General features: G+C 38.4%; 1 protein-coding gene across 1 annotated transcript in view; it reads right to left on the bottom strand.

Annotated features, from left to right (window-relative positions):
• Positions 1-1,269: 1,269 nt before the first annotated feature.
• The window catches only part of LOC135788073 (zinc finger C3H1 domain-containing protein-like), a 26,179-nt gene continuing 3,008 nt past the window's right edge, over positions 1,270-24,440 (bottom strand). The window contains exons 4-35 of the mRNA XM_065297972.2: positions 21,016-21,301; positions 20,716-20,924; positions 20,175-20,295; positions 19,587-19,648; positions 19,285-19,479; positions 19,018-19,179; positions 18,790-18,927; positions 16,131-16,231; positions 15,334-15,432; positions 15,076-15,250; positions 14,721-14,852; positions 14,072-14,635; positions 12,550-12,659; positions 12,331-12,462; positions 12,134-12,255; positions 11,957-12,058; positions 11,753-11,872; positions 9,789-9,966; positions 8,652-8,838; positions 8,349-8,537; positions 7,873-8,110; positions 7,153-7,258; positions 6,883-7,081; positions 6,700-6,794; positions 4,876-4,983; positions 4,696-4,800; positions 4,060-4,225; positions 3,535-3,635; positions 3,255-3,356; positions 2,539-2,578; positions 2,239-2,301; positions 1,270-2,151 (exon numbers count right to left, since the gene is read on the bottom strand). Coding sequence (XP_065154044.2) covers positions 2,026-2,151; positions 2,239-2,301; positions 2,539-2,578; positions 3,255-3,356; positions 3,535-3,635; positions 4,060-4,225; positions 4,696-4,800; positions 4,876-4,983; positions 6,700-6,794; positions 6,883-7,081; positions 7,153-7,258; positions 7,873-8,110; positions 8,349-8,537; positions 8,652-8,838; positions 9,789-9,966; positions 11,753-11,872; positions 11,957-12,058; positions 12,134-12,255; positions 12,331-12,462; positions 12,550-12,659; positions 14,072-14,635; positions 14,721-14,852; positions 15,076-15,250; positions 15,334-15,432; positions 16,131-16,231; positions 18,790-18,927; positions 19,018-19,179; positions 19,285-19,479; positions 19,587-19,648; positions 20,175-20,295; positions 20,716-20,924; positions 21,016-21,301 — 4,833 coding nt within the window. The 3' untranslated portion in view covers positions 1,270-2,025. The remainder of the gene's footprint in view (positions 2,152-2,238; positions 2,302-2,538; positions 2,579-3,254; positions 3,357-3,534; positions 3,636-4,059; positions 4,226-4,695; positions 4,801-4,875; positions 4,984-6,699; positions 6,795-6,882; positions 7,082-7,152; positions 7,259-7,872; positions 8,111-8,348; positions 8,538-8,651; positions 8,839-9,788; positions 9,967-11,752; positions 11,873-11,956; positions 12,059-12,133; positions 12,256-12,330; positions 12,463-12,549; positions 12,660-14,071; positions 14,636-14,720; positions 14,853-15,075; positions 15,251-15,333; positions 15,433-16,130; positions 16,232-18,789; positions 18,928-19,017; positions 19,180-19,284; positions 19,480-19,586; positions 19,649-20,174; positions 20,296-20,715; positions 20,925-21,015; positions 21,302-24,440) is intronic.

Below are 24,440 nucleotides of genomic sequence, written 5' to 3'. Positions count from 1 at the left end.
CCAATCAAAATTACGGCACACTGATTTAAAAAAAATCTGGTCTGAAGGGGTTAACAGCTGTTTATGCTCTGGATTACGTTTGACCCATGTAATGATATTTAATTAAATCTTAGTCTTTATAAGTACTTTACACATTGCTTTACCAAATAAACCTTCCAATCAATTATGAAGAATTTAAAAATCAAATGCAGCTGATTGATCATTTTCCTATTTATTAGTGTCTAAACTCTGAAACTGTTTTCCCATACAGAAACACTTCAAATACATTAAATAGTATCAAATTGTATCTACTCTCATATTATCGATAAAATCATTTTCTCACGATTACAGAGGATGTTGGACATGCATCTATAATTGAAAAATTAAAGGTTCTTAAAATTATGCCATTAAATAATCTCCAAATACTCTCCAAAGAATTATCCAAAGATCATCATAAACAGGTTTTTTTTACTTCTTGTAGTCTCTAGATATTTATCATTCTCCTTTGTGCCTTGTTCTTCAAACCCGTATGACATTGATGCAAATCATAAAAGAACAGATGGCAACCAGACAAGAACTTTATTAGTATTGGCTCAACTAAAACCTTACATACAGTATGTTTTATGGTTTTGGGCTATAGCAAATTCTTTGGCCCGTTACATTAGGTTCCTAGATCAATTAAGACATTTAAGTAGCTTTTATAAATATGACTATAGAAGAAAACATTCCTGGTGTGCATCTTGTGACAGTGGCACAGATATCAGTGCAAGATGATTTCAGCTCAAACATTTTAGTTTAGGACTCAACTTGAACTATACCTGCAAAACCAGGCACTTATACATTTTATAATTCTCCTGTTTTTAATGTGATGCCTGTAATGCACTGAATGTCCCATAGTATATACTGTATTCATCTTCTGAGTATGTCATCTTGATAGATCTTGTTTTTGTGTAAACCATTGCACTGACATGTATTGATTTGCCCATTTAACATTCAGTGATGTTATATTTTAAGATGCATGCTTACTAGTGCTCTGAATATAATACTCTCTATTTATACAGTATAGTTACTACTGGTAGTGTACATGTAACAGAGTCATATTAAATAGACACTTATTTATGCAGATAATGTATCTCTTCAAGTGTAGGAGAGTTCAGTAAGGAGAAAGTTTGTTCAGTAACATTTAAGAGAAACTAAACCAGTTTTATGGAAGAAAATTATTTATGCATGTTTGAAAATGTAAGGAGTTCACATACAAAATGAGTCATTTCAAAAGAAAACGCATGACACTTTTGTATTGTACAAAATAATTTAATAGAAATATTGTTCAATTATAAATTGAAAGGAAAAACAGTTGCAAGATTATCACTCCTGTAGAATATGTTCATCAATGTGTGAGTGTGCGTGTAAATATATACATATACACATACACACGTATACATACATGCATATATACACACACACACACACAAACATACAAGCATGGATTTTGAAAGTTCATGAAAGAAAAACAAGTTTAACATAAAGAGTTTAACAATGTGCTTGCGTAGTCCTTAACTACAGACACGCTGTGCGTCTGCATCATCTGGCAGTCTGTAGAGAAGTTTCCATCAAACCACTGAGATTGGCGAGCAAAACAGAAAACTTCTAACAGCCATTCAATCCACGATTGAAAAATAAAAAAACAAGTTTGTTCTGAGCCCTTAAACTCTCAAATGGAGTTAATATTCCTTGATGACACATGGTTAAGACGCCATGTGAAAAAAGTACTTTGCGAAGGAAGCCACCTTAAAACCAGTCACAGTCCATCAAGTATGATGTGACGTTAAAGAAACAAATCAAATTAAAAGCGTTAGTGTACGAACAAAATGATCATCAGCAGATTCATACTTACGTACATGATGACAAAAGATGCCACATGCTGGATTGAGTCGTGCCTTTCTGCTGGAAATACTGAGTATGATGTCACAGTCAAGTCTAAACTAAGACACATGTCTAAATGTCAGTGGGGGTTTGGGGTGATTTAGTGGGAATGGTGTGATGGTGTCACTCTGTTTGGTTCGGCTCTAACCCTAGCGGCTCATTTAGACTCACTCCCACCTCTTGGCACTTGTCAATGATTTTTTTCAATATGTCAGTTTTACCTCCTTCAGCCGCCTCAAACAGCAAACACTGCAAAGACAAAACCCTTGTGATCAGACCGAGTCTCTCTCGGTGTAAGACAAATACATGCATGCACGTGTTAAAAAGGTTATTTACATCTGTCCATAGATCAGCCGACAGGGGCAGTTTCTGCAGTGCAGACTGATACAGTCGCTGGACCTGCAGACGTATCAATAAAAGCACAAAAGAGCAAAAGCGCACAGTCAGTTTATTCTGATCAAAACGTAATATTCCCCAAAGACAAAAGCAGGCACACTTCATGTTAGGTATGCTGCTTAAACCCTTACAAATTCGTGCACTGAGCATACCCTGCAGAAAAAACAATAGATTCAACAATATCAAATGGCACATGGTTTACTGGAAATGGATCGGCCTGACCTTTAACCTCTCACTCACCTCAGCTCTGTGCCTTTGCTCCTTCTCAACGCCGATTGCTCTGACAAAAAATACATCAATAATGAAAATAATTCACCGGGACATTTCTGGATCATTGCATGCAGAAGTATTTGCACAGGGTACAAAAAAACAAGTTTGTTCTGAGCCCTTCATCGTGTTGGAAACAGTTAGGAATGTCTCAGCATTAAAATATAAAATCATCTGTTTGAGATTATAATGTTACTATGACATACTCCAAATGTACAGGAAATCTCTCTCTGCTCGCATGTTAACAGGGAGTATTTTATCATCATTTTAGACCAAAGCAAATTTCTGCTGTTTTCTGACCCAAGTACCCTTACAGTGTCACAATTTTAGTGTAAGATCTGGCAACACGAATAAGTAGAAACTCGTAGCTCTTTCCCTGCACTGTGCATATAGTGAAGAGACACAAGTCCCTGATGCACATTTAAATACATCAACGACAACTATCCGTTCAGTTCAAAACATCAAGAGCACAAAAGAGTTAGAAGAGGAGAACTATTCAATGCCACTGAACAGAACATCAGATGTCCACTGTTATAGAGAAGTAAGAATGTCTTTGACATTGATCTCATTTACTCATCTCATGAGTTAATCCCCGTCAAACCTTCGGAATATGATCAACAGTACAGAACCCACAACAGGTTTAAAATAATGCCTGTCCTTGTAAAATATCATCTGAAGCTCATACTTACATTTTCCAGAAGGCCAGACACGTGGAGATGCTACTGCACAACAGTCTGCTCTGTAACTTAAAATGCTCAATGTTTCCATCCTGCCATTCCTGCTGGAGCGACCTACACGACAGTAATCCACACTAACACTTATTAACATGATTTAACCAGCTGACTTGTGTTGAGTGCAACCTATTAACATTTATCCATTGTAAAGGCAAACTGCTATAACTTCTAACAAATATATGTGGATAAAGAGTAAGAAGCCATCAGAATGTAAAGGATGGACTTCTGTAGGTACCTTATGGCCAGCTCAACATTGTTTGGCATGATATACTGAAGTCTTTCCAGAACAAGAGAATGTTGAGATTGAGGAAAACAACCCAAATAGAAGGATATGATCTGTAATGCAGACAAGAAGAGCTTCGAAAAAAACAAACCAAACATACACCCAGAAAACATTTATTTATGCAGCACAGATTACAAACACAGCACAGGCTATAAAAGATGTCTGTCAACTAGCCAGAGAAGCTAGATTGACCTAAATGCACCAGGCATGACATTTTACTAAGTCAAATATATACACATACATAAATGTATACCTTGAAAGGTTGAGTTGGAGTTTCTTGAAGCATGTTTGCATCTAAGCAGTGCTGTTTCTTGTCAAAACTACTCTGAGCAAACAGTACCCGCATATAGCAGGCTAGATTCATACCATGACAGAGTGGATGACTACTTTCTTTTACCACAGTAATCTTACTCCATGAAAACTGACTGAATAAACGGATTACACTAAATAAAAACAATACTGCCACTGAGGATGTACCTTGTTATGGAAGCTGTAGCTGCTCCAATACCGTGAGTTACTGAAGGGCAGGGTGAGTCTGACTGGCACCGTCTCCAGACATCGATGCACCAGACCTGTAAACATCTTCAACTCCCGAACACTGGGCTGCTGCCCTAACACCTTACTGCTGCTAAAGGAGAGATAACTGGAGAAAAACACAAGCTCTTTAGGGACAAACATCTATGGGTTGATTTTTAGCATAAACGAAAAAAACATTTTAACCCAATGCTATGTATATTTTTGTATTACAAAAATACCTGTGCGACTTACAAGTGTTTTTGTGGTCCAGGGTCACATATCTCACAGCTTTTTAATGTTAAATGTTGTTGTCTTTATAATAATTTTTGCATAATTATAATCACACAATCAATTTTCTGCTGTGGAAATAACTTTGGCACGGACAGAGACGGAGATAGTAAAAGAAATCTACATGGTAGGTTTTCCCAAAATAGGTATCTTTAAAGCAAATTCTTTGTTCCAGAGAGCAAAGCATCTGTTATGTTTTGACCCATGTAATTTTATATTCAGGGTCAATTTAAATATAATTTTAAAACGCATCATGTTAAAATATTAACTGAATTACTTTGCCAGTTAATCAGACAAGATTAAACTTACTCTAGCCAAAGTTTGTGAATGAACTCCAGTTTTGTAACAGTTCCCAAAGCATTTTCAAATGCATCAATGGCCTCTCTCACGCTGCCGTATATGGACTGCCAAAAACTGAATTCAGATGAAGAATCAGTGTTAGATCAGGACAGATGTACAGGTGAACACCTGATCAGACTGCAGACTTACCAGTGAATGAGATGAAGGTGAGGAAGCTGATCTCTTATCTTATCCTGTATATCTTCCTTAAGAGTTGGCACTCTCAGTAAATCTTCAGCAGGAAAGCCAAGAATATGGCTAAAAAATAAAAATATGATTTCAAATATAAACTTGACATTTAATTATTACTGAAATGAGTTTGAAATGATTTCGAGTCCATTCTATCAAGAGGAGCAAACACAACAGCTTAAAGGAATAGTCTACTCATTTTCAATATTAAAATATTTTATTACCTTAACTAAGAAGAGTTGATACATCCCTCTATCATCTTAGTGCGTGCAAGTAAGCGCTGGGGCGCGCTGCGACACTTCGATAGCATTTAGCTTAGCCCCATTCATTCAATGGTACCACTCAGAAATAAAGTTAGAAGTGACCAAACACATCAACGTTTTTCCTATTTAAGATGAGTAGTTATACGAGCAAGTTTGGTGGTACAAAATAAAACGTAGCGCTTTTCTAAGCGGATTTAAAAGAGGAACTATATTGTATGGCGGAACAGCACTTTTGGGAGTACTTCAACTTGCCTGAAAAATCCACTCCCCTTCTCCCTCTCATAATGGGAGAGGGAGGGTGTTACTGCGCCGAGTCGAAGTACTCCCAAAAGTGCCGTTCCGCCATACAATATAGTTCCTCTTTTAAATCCGCTTAGAAAAGCGCTTACGTGCACGCACACAGATGATAGATGGATGTATCAACTCTTCTTAGTTAAGGTAATAACATATTTTAATATTGAAAATGAGTACACTATTCCTTTAAGCTGATCGAAAGTGAACAACATTTTGCCAGTGTTACCCAATAAACCCTTGATATTGTGTGATACGCAAGGAATAATTGACAATGGGCCATTTAATTTTTTTAAATAATGCACACCCCCAAGGTGGTAATGCGACACGACGTGAAGCGGTGTTACACTGCGGGTGTGCATTATTTTCAAATAATTCAAAGGACCAGAGTCAATTATTCCTCTTATACTACAGTTACCACAAACATTGCTCTGATTTTAAGACATTTGACAGGTCAGGTGTGTGTTTTACAGAAAAAGAATCAACACCCATGAACAATTATCTACCAATAAGAATAAAGCATTCAACAGACCCGTGGTATAATGTGGATTATACTACGGGTCCGTTAAATGCTTGAATCTGATTGGCCGATGAACGTTCTGAGGTGTGCAATTATTTTCTGGGAAACGCACGGCGAACGTAGTTCCAGGCAGCTCTCGACCGCATTACAGTTCCATATCACTTCATATAGTTAAAGGTAATAAAGGGCAAACAAAAACAACATGATGGACGATTTACTGAGGCAATAACAGTGCTGTTTAGAGACGCACAGAGGTAGCATCGTTTCTTTCTCTCTCTGTGTGTCTTTGTCGCTCTCTTCCTAATAACTTCATTAATAACTGCATTAGAAGTCTATCAACGGCTCAACCCTCCATTGCCAGCTTTAAAATTACGTTTTGGAACAAGCAATGAGCCGTTGGATGAGACGCGGAAGAAATAGTCCTACTCACAATAGCGATTTAAGTACAAAAAACGGACGAATCCCTTTAAATATATCATGTGATTGATGTCTTGAGGTGTGGTAACCATAGTATAAGCAGAATAATTGACTCTGGGCCATTGAATTATTGAAAAATTATGCACACCCATTCATCAATTATTCCTTACTTATTAACCTCCTACATGGCTGTGACTGATGCTAAATTTTTTTAACCACTATAAGTGTTTATACTGTTAATGTTTCCTACAGGAGTGTTTAACACAACAGTGTGGACAACAGTAAGGATATTACCGTAGTACAACTAAAGACGGCAGCGAATCGGATACAGTTTCACAGAAAGCGCACATAAACTTCTCAAAAACTGCTTCCAGACTGCTGAATTTTCCCTACACACAAAAACACATAGGAACCAGTATTACACCAACAGGACATAAAGTAATTTTGCAATAATCAGATAACACGGAATGCTCTTACCTGAGCAAATAAACACTTGATCAACTGGTAAAATACATAAGCATTAGACGGACTGTCAGAAAGAGCACACGTCCACAAGTCTGCAGCTTTATCTGTGGATCCTGAAGAGACGTGCAGTTCACCGGTGATCTCCAGCAGGGGGCCATAAAGAGGACACACTGCTAACAGACGCTCACATAGTCCAAGAGCCTCCTGATGTCTAAAAACACATCACCTGTATCAGTAAATTAAACAATACCCCATGCCATCATCATCATCACGTGTCTGTACCTGTCCAACAGTCTGTACAGATGAATGAGGTTTGAGTGAAGGGGAAAGCAGGCCTGAATCTGCTCACTGGATGACAAACTTTCATCTGTGCATTGGATCAAAGCATCTACAGAAGATAAAAATCAACTGTCTGAATACAAAAGACATAAATGTCCAAACAAAGAGTGATAAATGCAAACAATCACAATGTCCAAAGCAGTGACCATGAACTATAAAGTAACATTTTATAAACTTTGTTAATAAACTTAATTTTATATGCACAATATGAAATTATATACGATCTTGATATTTTTAAAACATTTCCGACCAATTGTGTTATGCACTCTTTCAGGCTAGTTAAATGAATTTGGGGCTACCAAAAGTGCCTGCGGAAGGGCTACCAGGGATTTAAACATTTTGCTAGACCAATTTATGCTTTTCATACCAAGGGCAATGAAAAAAAAACATGGAACATTATTTAAAAACCAAAGCAGGACATGAGCCAGTTATTAAATGTGTTAAAAATTTTTGCTATCAGGCACACTATGATGACACAGTTGAAGAGCATTGTCGCAATAAAACAGAGATCAACCATTTTAGGGTAACAAGTACACATTATTTTTACACAGACTGCTCATAATCAAGAACAAGACACAGTTCAATTCAAATAGCTGACAAAACATATAAAACTGACAACATATGACACTTCATGTGTGTAAATATAGGCCAAAGGTGCTTCACCTTTAAAGAGACAGATGATGGTGTCAGTGGGTATGTGGATGTCTCGGCCCTCTCTCCAGGGAATGAGGAACGTATCCGTGCACACGATTCGGGAGGGATTGGAGATAGCCGGATCGTACAGACACGATGGCAAGTGTCCGAATTCAGTCATGTAGATATATGACAACCACAACAAACAACGGTGCCCTACCGTTAAATGATCTGAAATGATCGGCCTGGAGTCTGAATACAGCGCATTCTAGTAAAAACAAATCAACATTGGATTACATTAGTTACTAATAAAAATCTAAAAAGACTACTCAACTGACTTTATATTTTGCTTGGATCAGTAAAAACAAAATAAAGTGAAAAGATTTTTTGTGGACTAGCATAAACCAAAGTTCATCCTGTTTTGAATAAATCTGGATTTTATCCAGAGGAAAACAAGACACATATTTTCTTTTTATATATTAAATTAACCATCCAGGCTGGCAAACCTTTAGTATGTGAAGGGCATTGTGTGTGCGTCCTGTAAACACGCTGAGCTGAACTCTGAACATCAGCGTCTCCAACAGCTGAAACGAGTTCAGATCTGATCCGCCATCATGTGACATCTTCAGCAGGTGTGCAAGTAGACGGCCGCACACATAATCTTTACCTTCAAAACCGCTCTCTACACTCATATACTGAAAGACAATCCACAATCAACTCAAATGTGCCACCGTAAAAAAAAACAATTATTAGTTACATCTCCACAATCTCACGGTCACAAATCAGACCGCAGTTCATATTAAACTCACTGTCCACCAGACGTTATAGTGCGGCGCATGCTCTACAGCCATCTCACACATCTCCTGAAGTTCCTCTCTGCTACCTCGCCGTGAAAAGAGTGTCAGATAGTGACACCACACCTCGCCATCTTCACGGTTATCTTCCAGAGAACGAGACAGCGTGTTTAATGCCGCATCCAGAGACTCTGAAACCGAGCTACAGACACACAAAAGATTTGTTAGTATTTTAAAATATGAACGCTTAGGCTCAGGGGCAATCCCAGCGTTAGAAAAAAATGTGACATCTGCGGAATGTGAATGTGTGATGCTGCATTTACACCAACCGCGGTAGAGGGATTTCAATGTAAAGTCAATGTGAAGACACGATGACGCACGTCAGGAGGTCCTGCGTTTCCGCCTCATTCGCGCGTAAATGTTGCTTTTGTGCATTTTGCGGTTCACGCCCGAGTTGAAAAATTTGAACTTTGGCGGAATTTCGCGCCGCGTTAACCAATCAGGAGCCTGCCTGCTGCTGTGGTGGCAGCCCCGCCCAGAGTCACTCACTCAACCAAGGCTTGATATTGTCCGTGCGCAGTCACCCAGAGCTATACGACACAAGTTCTTATTTCTATAGAGGAGAAAAGGACCTCGCTTGGAAAAGTTTCAGTAAGGACTTTGGGCAACCTGGTAAGTTGTAATACACATTTCACTTCTGAGTGACGTGACGTTTATCGACCCGCACAGTTTATTTTTCCCCTATAGTAAGGTAACCAAATACAAACTGGTAACTCTCTCAATAAATGCACAGTTAACATAAGTCATCCTACAAACAGACAACCGCATAGCCCTTGCCCCTCCCACAAGAAGCGGAGTTTGCCTCTGACGCGCGTCAAATGCTTGCTTTTTCCGCGCGTCTACTCCGCTCTACACGCGCGAATGCATCCAAATTGTTCAAGCGGCAAACCACGCACGGTAGACGCGATTTTGACGCCCAAAACGCGTTTGGTGTAAACTCAGCATGAGAAAGTACCAGTATATCAAACCAATAGGTTGTGTATGAATGCATGAATAAATGTGTTTTAAGTTTTCTAGTCGGATTTAATAAGGGATATCTTTGTGTTCTTCTCATCCTCATTTTAGAAGTGATCAAGCACTTTAGTGACTCACATGTCTTTCTGGTTGAGGTATTTGAAGGCCAGTTTAATCCACAGCTGCACATCATTTGGACTTTCCAGCACACTGGTCTCCAGATTACTAATGTCATCTGTTTCACTGTCAAAGTATCTCTTATCATCCTGAGTGACACATACATCAGCTGATGGCCACCATTCCTGAACGCCACCATCTGACAAACAGAAAAACATACCATACAATGACGTGCATGTAAGTGGGAAAAATAACCACCACAAATACACTGCTCAACACACGTTCACAGTGGTGTGTTACTTAACACATCATCACATTATTATAGATAAAACTTCAAAACATAAACTGAATAGATCAGGGGTGTCAAATTCAAGGCCCACGAGCCAAATCCGGCCCGCCCCCTCATTTTATGTGGCCCATGAGAGCTTCCAAATTAGTTTATTATAAGTTTTATTTTTTTGCAGGGTATTTCCGGCATTTTTTTTAGCGGTCATCAAATCAAAATGATTTTTTGATAAAATAATGTTATTAAGGAGTGATAATGTTGATGATTACAGGAGATAAAGCGAGCAGAGAGAACACGTCTATTTCACCAGGTTGCCCACTCAGAGTCTGTAAGTTGCCTGCTAAAGCACATTCTATTAAAAGCATACATTTTATTATTTATTTATTACATTTCTTATACAAGCTTTGCTTCTTTTATGTATGTTAACATTTTAAACAAATTATAAAACATATCAACAAGTAAAACAAAAAAGTTTTGATTAGACTATATAAAAAAGTATCCCTCCAGATTATTTTATCTATTGTGGCAGTTCATGTTCACAAAAAGGTTGGTAACACCTGGTATGTATGTATGTATGTATGTATGTGTGTGTGTGTGTGTGTGTGTGTGTGTATGTATGGTATGTATAAATGCATCTTTTTACAGTCATTAAGTAATCGTGTTAATTAATAAGGATTATGATTTTTACCAAAATCACTGGGACTATGATTTTTCCCATAATCAAGCTGCCCTATGATCTGTACAACACTGAACTCATGAGACGTTTGTCAATCCGTCACTCAAAGCCAGGTAAAAAAAAACATAATAAATACAAGGCCTATATTTAACGTGTGTGGAAGGTGTAAAACTTTATTGGCATCTGAAAACACTTCTTATTTTATTACCTGCACAATAAAGAATATCAGATAAATGTGAGAGTGTGCTCACATACAACATGTGTTTTTGGTACCACATCTGTTTTCAAAATAATCTGTATAATAGTTGTACACTAGAAAACACTTTATCATTATTTGTCCTGGGCATCTACTTTTAATTGATTATTACCTTATTAAGTTATTAACAAAACCAGTAGTAATCGAATGCAGAAGCAATTATGCAATGTAATAAAAAAGTGGATACATTCATATAGTCATTAGAGCCCAACCGATATATCGGCCGGACGGTATTATCGGCTGATTGCATTAAATCGGCATCAGCGTTTATAACGGACGATAAAACATGAGAAACAGTCTCTCATGCTTCACTCATGTTATGAGTGTTGCATAGTTTGCCCACCAGAGGGAGGTCTGAAACTCCTCAGTTAACAACAGCGCCAGAAATCCACTACAGAAGAAAGCTATCAGCCAAGCCAATTGCAGAGCATTACACCCCGGCATGTAAACTCTGAGAAAAAAAGCGGAGGTTACCTGTGGCGCGCGGCCGGCGAGCTCAGTGTCGTATTTGTAAACAATGGCGGGTTATGACTTAATATCCACGGTACGTATTTTGTTGTTTTCACATCTGTGGCAAACGCTGACGGTCATGTATTATAATTTATTTACAGTACACAGACTGTTAAAACCAGCTTCAACTGGAAGTAAGTAAAAGTGTTAAATTCAGCCGGTCCTCTGAGAGCAACCGTGACACTGATGTGGCCTGGGATGAAATTGCGTTTTACACCCCTGGAATAGATGGGCAGAATTTAAATGGGTTACCATACCATGTTGGACCAGAACAGTGAAGTCCACAGTATTATGTTCATCTTCCTGACCATCAATCTTCACTCTCTGGGCTTCAGGCCTCCATCTCCTCTGGGCTTTATATGTGGTGAACGGAGGAACTGAGAAAAAACAAATCAATGCTCAGCTCCAGTCCAAACTAAACCTCTTAAATATACATACACCAGTTCAGCACGATCACTTACTGTGCCTTAAACTTTCATTGACTTTGCTCACAAGCAGAACGGCCTTCTGGTCTGTTCCCATTCGGTCCTTATTGGCACCAAACAGTTTCTTTATATATTTCTCTGTGGACATCAGTGGCAGAGTTAACAGACGGACATTTATTATTAACCTATAAGAATCACATGATATGACGCTACCTGTGGCGCTGCTGATGTCACTGGTGCTGCTGGTCCCCTCACAGCCAATCAGTGGGAGGCTGTAAGACAGAATGTCCTGAAATAACTGGCTGTCTGTGAAGGTGCAGTTTCTCATGTGTTGCCTGAAACACACAAATCACTTTAGTGAAACGGTCCATAGCAAATACGGTTACAAACTATAATGCATCAGGACGTACCACTGACAATCATCATCGTTACACGTGCCGGTTAAATCAAAGCGACAGAAACACTTCTTTGCCTCGATCACGTTACTGTAGGTCACCGATCGCAAGGATAGCTTCTCTTTGGTACGATAGTACGGGCTGAACCTGAATGTGTACAAGTGCATTTTAATTATTAGTTAAAATAAAAACAAAAGAGACTGACAGGGGAAATGTTGTTTTTGATGATCAAACCTATATGACTTGAAGACAAGTAAAGGACTTTGATACGGTCCAAACGGCTCTGCCTTTGCTTCCACTTTGCTATGATGAGCTGCCACTGGATCAAAGTCCACTTGTACAACCTGCATGAGACACAATGAAGATGTAAACATCAGAACCCATTTTATATTGAAAATGACTATTTAACATACATTTTTAACTTTTCTATACAAACAATAATGCTGCTTTACAAATTTTGAGCTTTGTGTCATGACGTCAACTCATGTGGGAGACCGTAAGTGACAGAAGCACATTCATGTGTATAGTTCACAATATATTACATTTGAACAAAGCCTTTGGAAGGGCTCCAAACCCCAAAATAAAAATGATGTCATCATGTACCCTCTCTTAATTACTTTTTATGCAAAACAGATGAGATGGTATTTAAAACAACATTTGCACTTACTAGAGGTAGCATAATAATAAAGCAAACAGCTTTTCATATTCTAAGGCTCTACAGTGCAGCTATTTGCAACTGAAAATTACTTTGTGAATAAAGAGACCCCACGAAAAGATATTAAGATACCCCTGTGCGATTGACCTGCTCACAGCTCATTTGTTTTATTTATAAACTACATTTTCACAGTGCTTGGATGCATTTCATGCCAGTCAACGGAGTACCTGCTATGCAAAATGCGTACAGGTTGGCAGGTCTGTATTCTACTTTGTCCTATGCTTTTGTAATATCAAAACACCACATTTATATACACATAAAAATAAATCATCATGGAATTTGGTTTGGTAATTTGTTTTTTAAAGATATTTAAAATTAGCTGTTGTTGTACATTTAGTTTATTATAGTTGACCTGCAGTCGCTTTGAAAGGTTTTTTAGTTTTTTTGTGTGTGTTTTACTATGATATATCTGCATCAGATGGCTACGCTTCATCATTGACACGTAAAAATGACTTTTTAAATTTTTAAACGGTACATTTTTACTGTGGTAGTTATGCAACAATGTCAGATGTTTCTAACATAAAATAAGCAATTATGCTTCAACGCTTTTAAAAACAATGCCTTTCAAACTGCGGTCTGATGTGGAAGCTCAGTCCACTGACAACACAGGGTCCCTGGTTGGAGACCAGTTAGATTTTAGGGGGTGATTATAAACCAGGATAAGGGTACGGAGACAGGGCTTTTAGTGTTAAAAACCACAGCACGGATCAAGATTGAGTCCCAGCACTGGAGCCAGGCCTGTTGGAAAGCAAAAACGTAGTTGTATTTGGTGCAGATGGTTCATCTGTAATTACGGGCATTTGAAATAGAGTGATAATGGAGTGATCGTTTGCAGTGGGATGTTGATCCTTTGATTTCCATTCACTGTATGTCACAACTTAATTTTTTACTTTTTTAAATAAAAAAATAACCTTACTAACCCTGAATGAAAATAATTTTAAACGTCTATACTTACACAAGGTTTTAAAGAAAATATCTTGGCCAGAATAAACATGTTATTGTTTATAGTTAAAAGTCTGGGTCTGAGAGTTATAACTTTACCTTCAGAAGAGTCTTTGTGTGTTCAGAGGCACAGCGGAGTGAGCACATTTCTTTCTGCAGGACCTCGGACAGTCCGACACACAGTTGATATTTCTGTCGAAGGTCCTCAATGTTCAACCCCAGCAGAAGCTCTGGCAGTCCACCGGCGCTGCAGGAAGAGGCTTTTGCATGTTTTACAGGCATGGGTGAAGCGGCAGGCGTTTCCAAATGGCACAGTTTGGGTTTGGTGAAGGAGCCGGACTCACGGAAGGATCGCCGGCGGGTAGTGGGCGTCACTGCAGCAGGAACCTGCGACTGCTCATCCTCCTCAGCCTCTGCGTCCTCATTGGAGAGGATGAGCTTATCCTGTGTGAGGTCATGCAGCGAGGGCTGCGGTAAAGGGAACAGAGGGGCAGGCGCCTGTGAGGCAGCGGGCCGTGGCTCGGCCTGACGTAGTGCCTGAGCCTCTTTCAGCTTCTCAATCTTAAGAGCGTATTCAGACTCTAGCTGCTGCAAACGCTGCTTCTGTGCGATGAGCTCGACGTAATGGGTATCAGAGTAATCCACACGGCGGACCTTCACTGGCTACAAACAAGATATCACTTTCAAATTTACAGGAATGAGCAAACTCCATCAATGATTCTCACAATAACACTGTGGTTGTGCTCACCGAGTAAAGGGTCACAGGTTTACTTCGCTTTAATAAGGAAGGAGCTGCGGCAGCCTGCAGTTGAGCGAGATCCATCTCTAGTCCTAAAGACTGATTTTTCTTTGCAGTCACACGAGACTGAACTCTCTGAACCTACAAATAAGACACGTTTACAGTACCTTGTTATTTCTTTAGAAGAAAAGCAAATGTACCAAAAATTCCATATTATTTATATAGTGCTTTTCACGATTGTTTAGAAAGTCTTCAAATAGAGTACATGAAGGAGTTATTCAAATGTATTTTAGTAAAGTAATAAGAATGATGTACTAGGTACAAAAGGTATAATAGTACACTTACAGAAATCTCACACACATACCTGTTCCTGTAGCTTCTTAAGCAGGACTCTATTTGCGCTGGCGATTTTCTCAGAGGCCAGCAGTTGTTCTTTAAGGCGCATGACTTTGGCTTCAGCTGCTTTCAACGATTCTCTCTTCTTTATCTCCTGCTGCAGCAGATGCTTCAATAGAGCCTCATCTTTATTCAGCTGCGCTCTGCATGCAACACAACACATACTTACATTGATTTGCTTATTGTGTGTGTGTCCGTGTGTGGGTGTGTGTGTAGATAGACTTACATGTGTCGATTAAATTCCTCCTGAAGATCTGCAGCTCTTGACGTGAGGTCCACCTCTGAGTCTGAGCCCATTGGAGATGAGGTGGCCAGCCTGCCAGATCTGCATAACATTACATCAGCAGATTATGTTCATCAGGTGTTTTGAGTTTACACAGTGAATAAAGATCTAGCATGGAGATGAAGCTGTATGAGGGTACAAGTGATGGTAGACAGACTGCATTTACCCATAAGTGTTATAATACAAGACCAGGTTAATAGATGCTACAAATTCTTCTTTTGATTATTTTAGTAATCTTGAAAAATGTAATGTTTTACTGATGCCTGATGTTTACTAAAAAAATGAGAATTGTGTGAGAGAATCGATCTCATTTTCCATGGAGAAAAAATGTGATTCACATTTTAGCAAGAATCGTGCCGCATTAGTTGATTAAAGAAATCATTTTTAATAACGACACCAAAAAGGATTGTCGGCTGTACCTCAGCATAGCACTGGTGTGTTGACAAATCTTTGCATGCTACTTTTTAACCACTTCCTGACTGCAACACATCCGTTTGGCAACAGCACCTCCTACTTTTTATTGAGATGCAAGCACTTCTGTTTTTTTAAACCAGTTAAAATCACCACCAGTGATGGTCTGAATGTTGGTGGTGTTTAAATACTTTAGTGTGGAAATGGACAGGGCATCTCTGAGCAACACTAATCCCACAACACTATCATAATTTTCTGTAAAGCTGATTTGAAACAACGTTTAAAGTGACTAGCAATGTGTGCAGAATTGACAGGCACTAGCGCTGTACCTTGACATTTCGTCTCTGAGCAGCCGTAACTCAGGCAGTGCACCTACAGTCTTCACTGGGTTGTTCTCCTTCTCTGAAACTGAATGCTTTGGTTTGGCTGCCTGAAAAAATAATATATACAAAAAACAAGAAGTTTTGCTTCATATTTCAACACTCCTTCAGATGTGTATTCAACAATAGCACATGACATGTTTTTAGAGCTGCAACAACTAATTCATAGGCAAACAAACGCTGGTTAATAAAGGTTTCATTTCCTTAAATATAAGTGAGTTTGTATTTGTTTAATTGTTGTTGGGTTTTCATAAAAATAGTAATGAACCACAAGCATCTGTTTTAAAGTAAGGGGGAAATCCAGGTTTTTATTACTGTAACAACGCATGTATATCACTACTTTCATATCATAATTAGGGATGCACCGAAATGAAAATTCTTGTCCGAAACCGAAAAAGAGGAAACCAAGGCCAAAAAACCGAAACAAATGATTATACCAATTATTAGTACAAATGCATTTATGGCTATCACTGTGTACTAACTTTACGAGGGGTGTGTGACGGATCACAAATCTCACAGTTCAGATCACATTACAGTTTTTGAGGCACGGATTGGATTATTTTTCAGATCAGCAAAAAGGGGGTGGGAAAAATCTAAAAACAAATAAAGAAATTGCAAACATTTATAAAAAAGAACAAAGTTGCACATTAATAAGGGCTAAGATTAGCATTAGGTACAGAAATCGAATTAAATGAGTCATAACACTGTCATTGTATAAATTACATTAATTATTATTTTTAGAGCTACAGAAGTGATTTTCTCTTTGTCTTGGGTTGTTTGATTAACTTAATGACACAGACTTATTATGGTTACTGTCTCTTTAAGACCAAATAAGCAGAGACTGGTTTCTGACTGTAATCTATACATACACTTAAGACATAAACAAATGTTTTTATTATAAAAAGAATACTGTGGAGATAATTTTGTTTATATGTGTCTGTCAATAATAGAAAGATTTTATGTTTGCGTCTCACTTGGGTGTCCAATATTGAAGTCACTTAAATGCGCACGCACACAGAGACCGAGGGCGAATCCTAAACAGCACAGCATAAAAACGTTACGTTGTTTTTCATTGCTTTATTCTGCAAATGTATGTTAATGGACTACTGTATGAGACACATTTGCGCGACTCTCTCTTAAGTTTACATACCAAGAGTTCTGATCTTTGAAGGGCATACTGTGATGATCACGTCTGGACCGGACACATTCAACCGCATGTGCCTCTGTGCGTACAGACAACTGCTCACTTTAGCGCCTTTTTGTGGTTAAATACCGTAATTCCTCAAATAAAGACCGGGGCCTTTTTTTACCTTAACTGCCAAAGGTAACAGGCTTTTATTTGAAGCAGCCTTTTATTAGAGACAGGCCTTTATTTCAAATTCCATCTGTTTGATAAATAATTGTTTTAAATTAGCCGTTAAATTAAAAGCGATAGCGTTCTAGTGGATAGAGATCATACATTTTTTAACAGTATATTTTTTCAAGGTTGTTGAAAAGTCCGTCACTAGCATTAAATGAGACCCATCCAATGTAGCTACTGACATCTATTGGCAGCTATGCATTAATGATGAACTTGAATGCATTTAGGAGATAACACCGCGCCCACATTATCCAAATCATTCCCCAGCGCGATCGTCCCCCCTCCCGCTTTCATCATTAGAATGCATTTGTTTTGAGCAAAGCAGGAGGTAAAGCACTCTCTTAACACTGGAACCCATCGTAATGTTAGTTCTGTGTTTTTTATTTAGTCGTATGAAGCCCTCTCACATGCCTATGATATCGAATAGTTGATCTGTAGCGTGTGCACCATAGATATTCACTAGCCCTGCTGCGCGCATTAAAAGGTTTTAACGAAGGCGATGAAGGTGAGTGCTCGCGCAGTTGACGTCTCTCCTTTTGTTTAGGATTCAGACACAGCCTATCATTTTAAGTCGAAACTAAAGAATCAACTAAAAGTGGGCAAAATATATTTAAAGTAATTGTTGTTTTAACAATATGTAAATTTTTAATTATCAAGCATACCGCTCACTTTAGGCACCGGTACCATTTTAAAAGTCTGTCTTTGATCATGTCTTTTAGTATTCAAACTTATACCTTCTAGAAACAGTGGAAATTGTAACACATTGGTGCTTCTCCAATTTAGATATTTTTTAATGGTCAAAATCCGTGGCTCTCAAACTGGGGGAAAAGGAGGGTGTCAGGTGACCCCAGCTTTATTAAATTTTATGAAACATGAAATCATTATAAAATCTGTGTAACTGAACATCAGAAAAATAAGGCCACTAACCAAAAGCATGGTTGTTTTATGTCATGACATTTTATGTCATTGGGGGGGTACAAAGATTCACCCTACCCAAGGTTTGAGCACCACCAGTCTAAACTGACATAATTATCATTAATTCAGTCATCTTTCCATTTAGAAGTCTACTAAGTCAACAGAAATCTAGGATCTCGCCTGTTTAGCATTTACTATGTGACCCCATATTAAAACACACCCAATTGCTAATGACAAAAATAATGATGAGTGATAAATGTATGGTCCAATCACAATCCTACAATGTTTTTTAACCATAATCACTCATATTAAATGTGCAATAAATGTACACACCTCTACGGTCCTTCGAGCTTCTTTAATCATGGACTCCAGTCCTCCAAACACAATTTGAGAAGAACTGCAGCTCTCGCCTTCTGAATCACTGTCATCAGACGCATTTAGACGCACCACCACTGTCTTGTGTCGAGGTAACTTTAACAAAGACAAAAAGAGAAGTCAACACATAAGATTCTTCTTTACGGTGATTTGATCATTCCAGATAACTAATCCAGAGTCACTCACCACAAACTGGCCTTTAGGTATAGCGTTACCCCGCACAAACTTAAGTGGACGTGTATGAGAGTTGACCGTGTTCAGGCTGACAGCCGTGAGGTTGCTCCTGGTGTTTGGCCGAACCGCTGATCTTAGAGCATGAGACGGCGGTCCGCTGCTACTGGACGCATCCTTCAAAATATAAATATCCTTGTCAATTATCATTACATAGTGCAACATGACTACTTAAATTGCACCGTAAAACATCACCAGACGCACCCATCCCATCGCATTTACCTCAGCTTTACCAGCTCGTTTTGTTGCCAGGGATTTAAGCAACTCCTCTCTCAGCAGCATCTCTTCTTCTTCTTCCTCATCTGCAAAAGGAGGTTTGGGCGGCTGCTCCGCATCCTCTGGGGGAGGCAGTGGGGGCAAAGGAGGTGGAGGTGCTGAATGTAAAAACTCCATCTGCTGACAGTGTTGCCCCAAACCCTGACACATAAAAAAATTATCACAAAAAGACAAGTGCACTACAGGAAGACAGTAAAAACATAGTAAAGCTAAAGAGGGACCTCCTCAGATGAAGAGTGTTAATGTACCTGTCTGTGAGGTGTGGACTCCAGAGGAAACACAGGTAAAGCATTGTGTGTTGGTGATGTGGCTATAAGAAAAAAAAAGTACATTTACGTTCATAGTTCGAAAGATTATGTCAATGCAACAAAGCATACCGATATAACAGCAGAGGAAGACACTCAACAGATTAGGGCCGTCACCAATTACTAAAAGTATATTTGAGAACCTCAAACATTTTTACTGTGTCGAGTACTTGTCAAATGGTGGAGATACAGTATTAAACAAAAATATATTTTAAACACAAAAAGCCCAAAAATGATATTTATATCATATGTCAAGTGTAGTTTAAGTTGATTATTGTAGTATAATACAATACAATCTTCTGTTTGTAACTCACACTATAAGTATCAAGTGTGTTCTTCTCCTAAATTTAGTTTATTACATAGACTGATTTTCTCTTAAAGCCCTGTTTTGTTCATACAAGTCTGTTTTAATCGTAAATGAAAATCGTGATTTCCAGACAAAAAAAACAATAGACACTAAACAGTGACAGCCATATCACAGGTCATAACTTTGTTCCTGCTAAGGATAAGGTCATTACTAGTCTTCTTTACCTGGTGAGTTGGTTTCACTCTCAGTATCCATGGCAACCTCATCGTAGTTATCATACTGGTAGAGATTTCCTGATGTGTCCAGAGCTTGCTTAACCAGTTTTCTCTGATCAGCATCTGAAGACTGTGAACACCACAGATTATTTGAAGAAACGACTCATTCCAAATGCACATTAAGCGATTATATTTTTCTCTCTATTCTATCATGTTATTCCACATCTGTATCCTTTTTATTTCTCCATGACTCACAAAAGGAAGAATTGCAATACATTTTCACACAGCTATTTTTCAGACTTTACACTTAATAATGACCATGTCAGACTCGAAAAATAACAAAAAGCATCATCATACACTAGTCTTTTAAATTTTGGTCTGTTCCTCGCAGTATTATAGTAAACTATACAGAGACTGCATACGTTTAGTGAATTTAGTGATATGTTTGTCAAGTATTACGAAACAGTTTACATTATTTGACTTTTAAGGTAAACATTGACTGTAAAAAAGACAACAGCATAAACATACATGCTGAGTTGTGTCTACTGACCTTGCTTCGGGAGCGATGTTTGGAGCCCACCAGCTTCATGAAACGGTTGTACTGCTCATCCTGATTGGACAGATCTCGGATCTTACGGATCTCATCTTCCCTCCTCTTCCTCTCTTCTTCTTCCTCCTGCTTGTTTCTCTGACCTTCTTGCTCTTGTTGCTGTTGCAGTTTCCATGTGCGCAGCTGCTGCTTTCTCAATGCTTGCTTTGCTGCAATCAAGAGATGGACAAACATTACACTACTGCCCTTTATTTAAAAGCAATACAAACTTCAGTATGGACCATGTAAAACATGTCTTACTCAGGTAAGGGGGTTTCTTTGCTCTGGCTGCAGGTTTGTTTTTTTCGGCCGCTGGCTTGGCGGGTCTTGGTCTTTCCTGTGATTTGCACAAAGCATTACCTCGGCAGTTAACCTTGTTCCTTTCACTTGGAGAACTGCTTTTGTCCTGAGCCACCGTAATAGGTTTAGTAATCTTCTCTTGGCTCTCCTTCATCACCTGCTGCTCTTTCTGCTGCCACTTTCTGCTGGCCGACTGCAAAGCCAAGAGTCGCAGCTGCAGCTCCGAGAGGTCATCCTCTTCCCTTACCTAACACAATAGAAATAAACAAAGATCATCTTTTTCAATAACCAATTCGGCATTGTTGCAAAACACCAATACAGAAAATACATTGCAAAACAAACATTTGAGACATAAGAGACAATAACAGTAAAGAAATAAGTTATAATAGAAAACAACATTATGAACTCTACATAATACATGGTATATATATGAAGAGCTCTTTTCCAAAACGCTATAAATCCATTTCAATAGTTTTCAGAAAAAGTACATTTTTTACCTAGACCCACACATTTTGTGATTATTCAATTTATTCTTTTAAAATGTTTTTTTTTTGCTCAATCTGAACATGTTGAATAATGATTATTAAATCAAACAACAATATTGTTGATTATAAATTCAAAGTTAATTTAATTTTTTTTCAAAACGCTAAAAAATCCATATATTTATCTTTAAAAAACAAAAAAACAAATAAGAGAATATGCAACATATACATAATCATGACTCTTCATACTATAAATGAATAAGTAAATTATTCAGATTGTGATATACATTGGAGCCAGTATGAAATAAACAGAATTACACATAACTAACTAGCTATTACTCCCTCCCCCATTTCAGTTTTCTCCTTAGCAGGGCGTAAGGAACCCCTTTTGCTTAATATATTTCACCTCTCTCTCTCTCTCTCTCTCTCTCTCTCTTAACCTCACACGCACACACAGCGAGCTCCCCTCGATCTGCTCTCAAGGACATACCATGTAACAACGCGCTCATAATGTCCATTCCAAAAAGCACAACTTTACAGATGTCACTGCATTGTTCACTACCCACATTTTGTACTTTTGCACGACATTGGCAGACCTGCCAACCTTGGAAATTTTTTTTGAGTACAGTAGCATCGGCCGAAAGGACAGGACACGGGTTTTTAACATATAATTTAACACATGCACGCGCACATGCACGCACACACACCTCTTGGTAACTTTCAAGGTAACATGCTGCACATTGCACTCACTTTTTTCCCCATCCTGCCATAATCTGCTTTACAAATAATTATAAATGTGAATAAAATCATGTTTAACTAAATTTGCCTTACATGGTGATTAATAACATTATTAATGTTAAATACTGTATTCTCCAAAGTTTAGCATGTCTGCACAAACACTGTTAAAAGTGATATTACTGTTAAATAGTGGGAGATGGTTAACCCACAAATGACATTCTGTTATCATTTACTCAACCTCATATTGTGTCTAACCTTCATGATTTCTTTCTTGAGTGAAACACACACAAACAAATTGAGAAAAAAAATTGTTGTTTTTCCCTGACTAGCAAAAAATACAATGAAGTGGGGACCAGACACTGTGGTTATCAACACTCTTTAAAATAACTTGTGTATCACACAATAAAAAAACTCATAAATGTTTGGATGGTCTGTTCTGTTATGTAAACTATGACTGAATGACATGTTTTAAGTTAACTATAACTTTAAGATAGTATTTTAGAGTTAACACTGCTTTAAATTCAACCATAACTGTAAAAGTAGTGCTGTTAACTGTATGTGTGTCTGTCTGTAATTTATTGTAGCTTTGTTTACAGTGCAGTACAGTACGGCATAGGCACCTATCACGTGGGCGCTCGAGACACGAGATATTTTCCATTTATAAAACTTTATTTGATGTGGTTTGTATATGACGTTTTATTTTATTGACAATTATCAAGAGCTCGTTATTTCAGAACGCATTTAATCCGCTTCACTCGGATGTCAGGTGGATTCCCTTCACTGAGAGTGAACTTTCCGTTTTTATTTGACTAAAACTGGATGCTCTCCCCATGGTAAAATCATTGTACTTTTTCGTAAGCGCTCAATTATAAATGATGCTCATTAACAAATCAGAAGTAATGTTAGAGCATCTTGCGGTCAAGTGCACGTTATGAAACGGAGCCCGCGCGACCGTCGACTTCAAAAGATTAAGCTAATGCATTATTTCACATCCACCCTAACCAGTTTACCTTAGCGGGTCAGACGTCTTGACTCTCCGTTGAAAAAGATGGTCAGAAACTGCGGGTGGAGGAAGGAGATCACGCTGGATTTTGTGATTCCATCGATAGCAGACTCTTGTTACTGATTGGCCATACGACTTGTCAATCATCCCCACTTTCTATGTGGTGGATTAGCCCAATGCTATGATTGGACATTTTTTTTTCTGTTGCTTCTTTTGAGTACTTCGCGCGCCAAAGGGCGTCATCAGGTTTTTGAGTAGTTTAGAGTGACAAATCGTACCATCGTACTTTGAGGTCAAAATGAGTACCTGCTACGCAAAATGCGTACAGGTTTGCAGGTCTGCATTGGTCAATGTATCAAACGCCATGTCTGTCTATCAGCAGGCTATCGAACTATTCAGTACTTTTCATGTTACGTTAGCAGGCTTCTTCACAGGAAAAAAACTTTATCGCGAACGTACAAAACGGTATTAAAGCAACACTATGTAGTTTCCATGTAAAAATGACTTACAGCTCCCCCATGTGGTTGAAAAGCGCAACAGTGCCTGGTATCAGACACTCTTCTGCAGGCAGGGGGAGGGGCGGGGCTTTGTGCTCTACCCTCCACCGCCATTTTCAGAGTGTGCTTGTAGCAGCTAGGAGGTTGCTCAGGTTGCAGCAACAGTATAATTTGTCCAGTTAAAAGTTGTTCTATCACTGAAATAATTTTAGAGACATTATTTAAAAGGTAAAAAAACTACATAGTGTTGCTTTAAACGAGCCAGTTCTGAAACGAAAGTTGTACATACCAAACACTTTGATGAAGATCGCCTTGCAAACGGGTACCTTCTCAGGGTGATGTATTAACATGACATTAATCCTCATTTTGAGTAATGAATGAACATAAACAAACATCTGCTCAGAGCGCCGCCATTGGATTGCGTTGAACGCTCATCGAGTTCTGATTGGTCGAGAGGATAAATCGCTTTTAGGCTAAAAATAGGCTCGGCACTTATCGCGTTTTGGAAAAGAACGGCATCTTGTACCTACATTTTAACAAGGAAATGTAATGATTTGACATAAAACATTCATGGAGCAGTGAATAGGTTCAGTTCACAGCCAAATGACATGACAAACTCATATTTTTTAAAAATGGCGTTTATCGCGTTTTGGAAAAGAGCTCTTC

Source organism: Paramisgurnus dabryanus, chromosome 23 (assembly GCF_030506205.2).
Source record: "Paramisgurnus dabryanus chromosome 23, PD_genome_1.1, whole genome shotgun sequence".
NCBI classification, from domain to species: Eukaryota; Metazoa; Chordata; class Actinopteri; order Cypriniformes; family Cobitidae; genus Paramisgurnus; species Paramisgurnus dabryanus.
The sequence above is the reverse complement of the archived record's forward strand: the minus strand, read 5'-3'. Positions and strand labels throughout refer to the sequence as shown.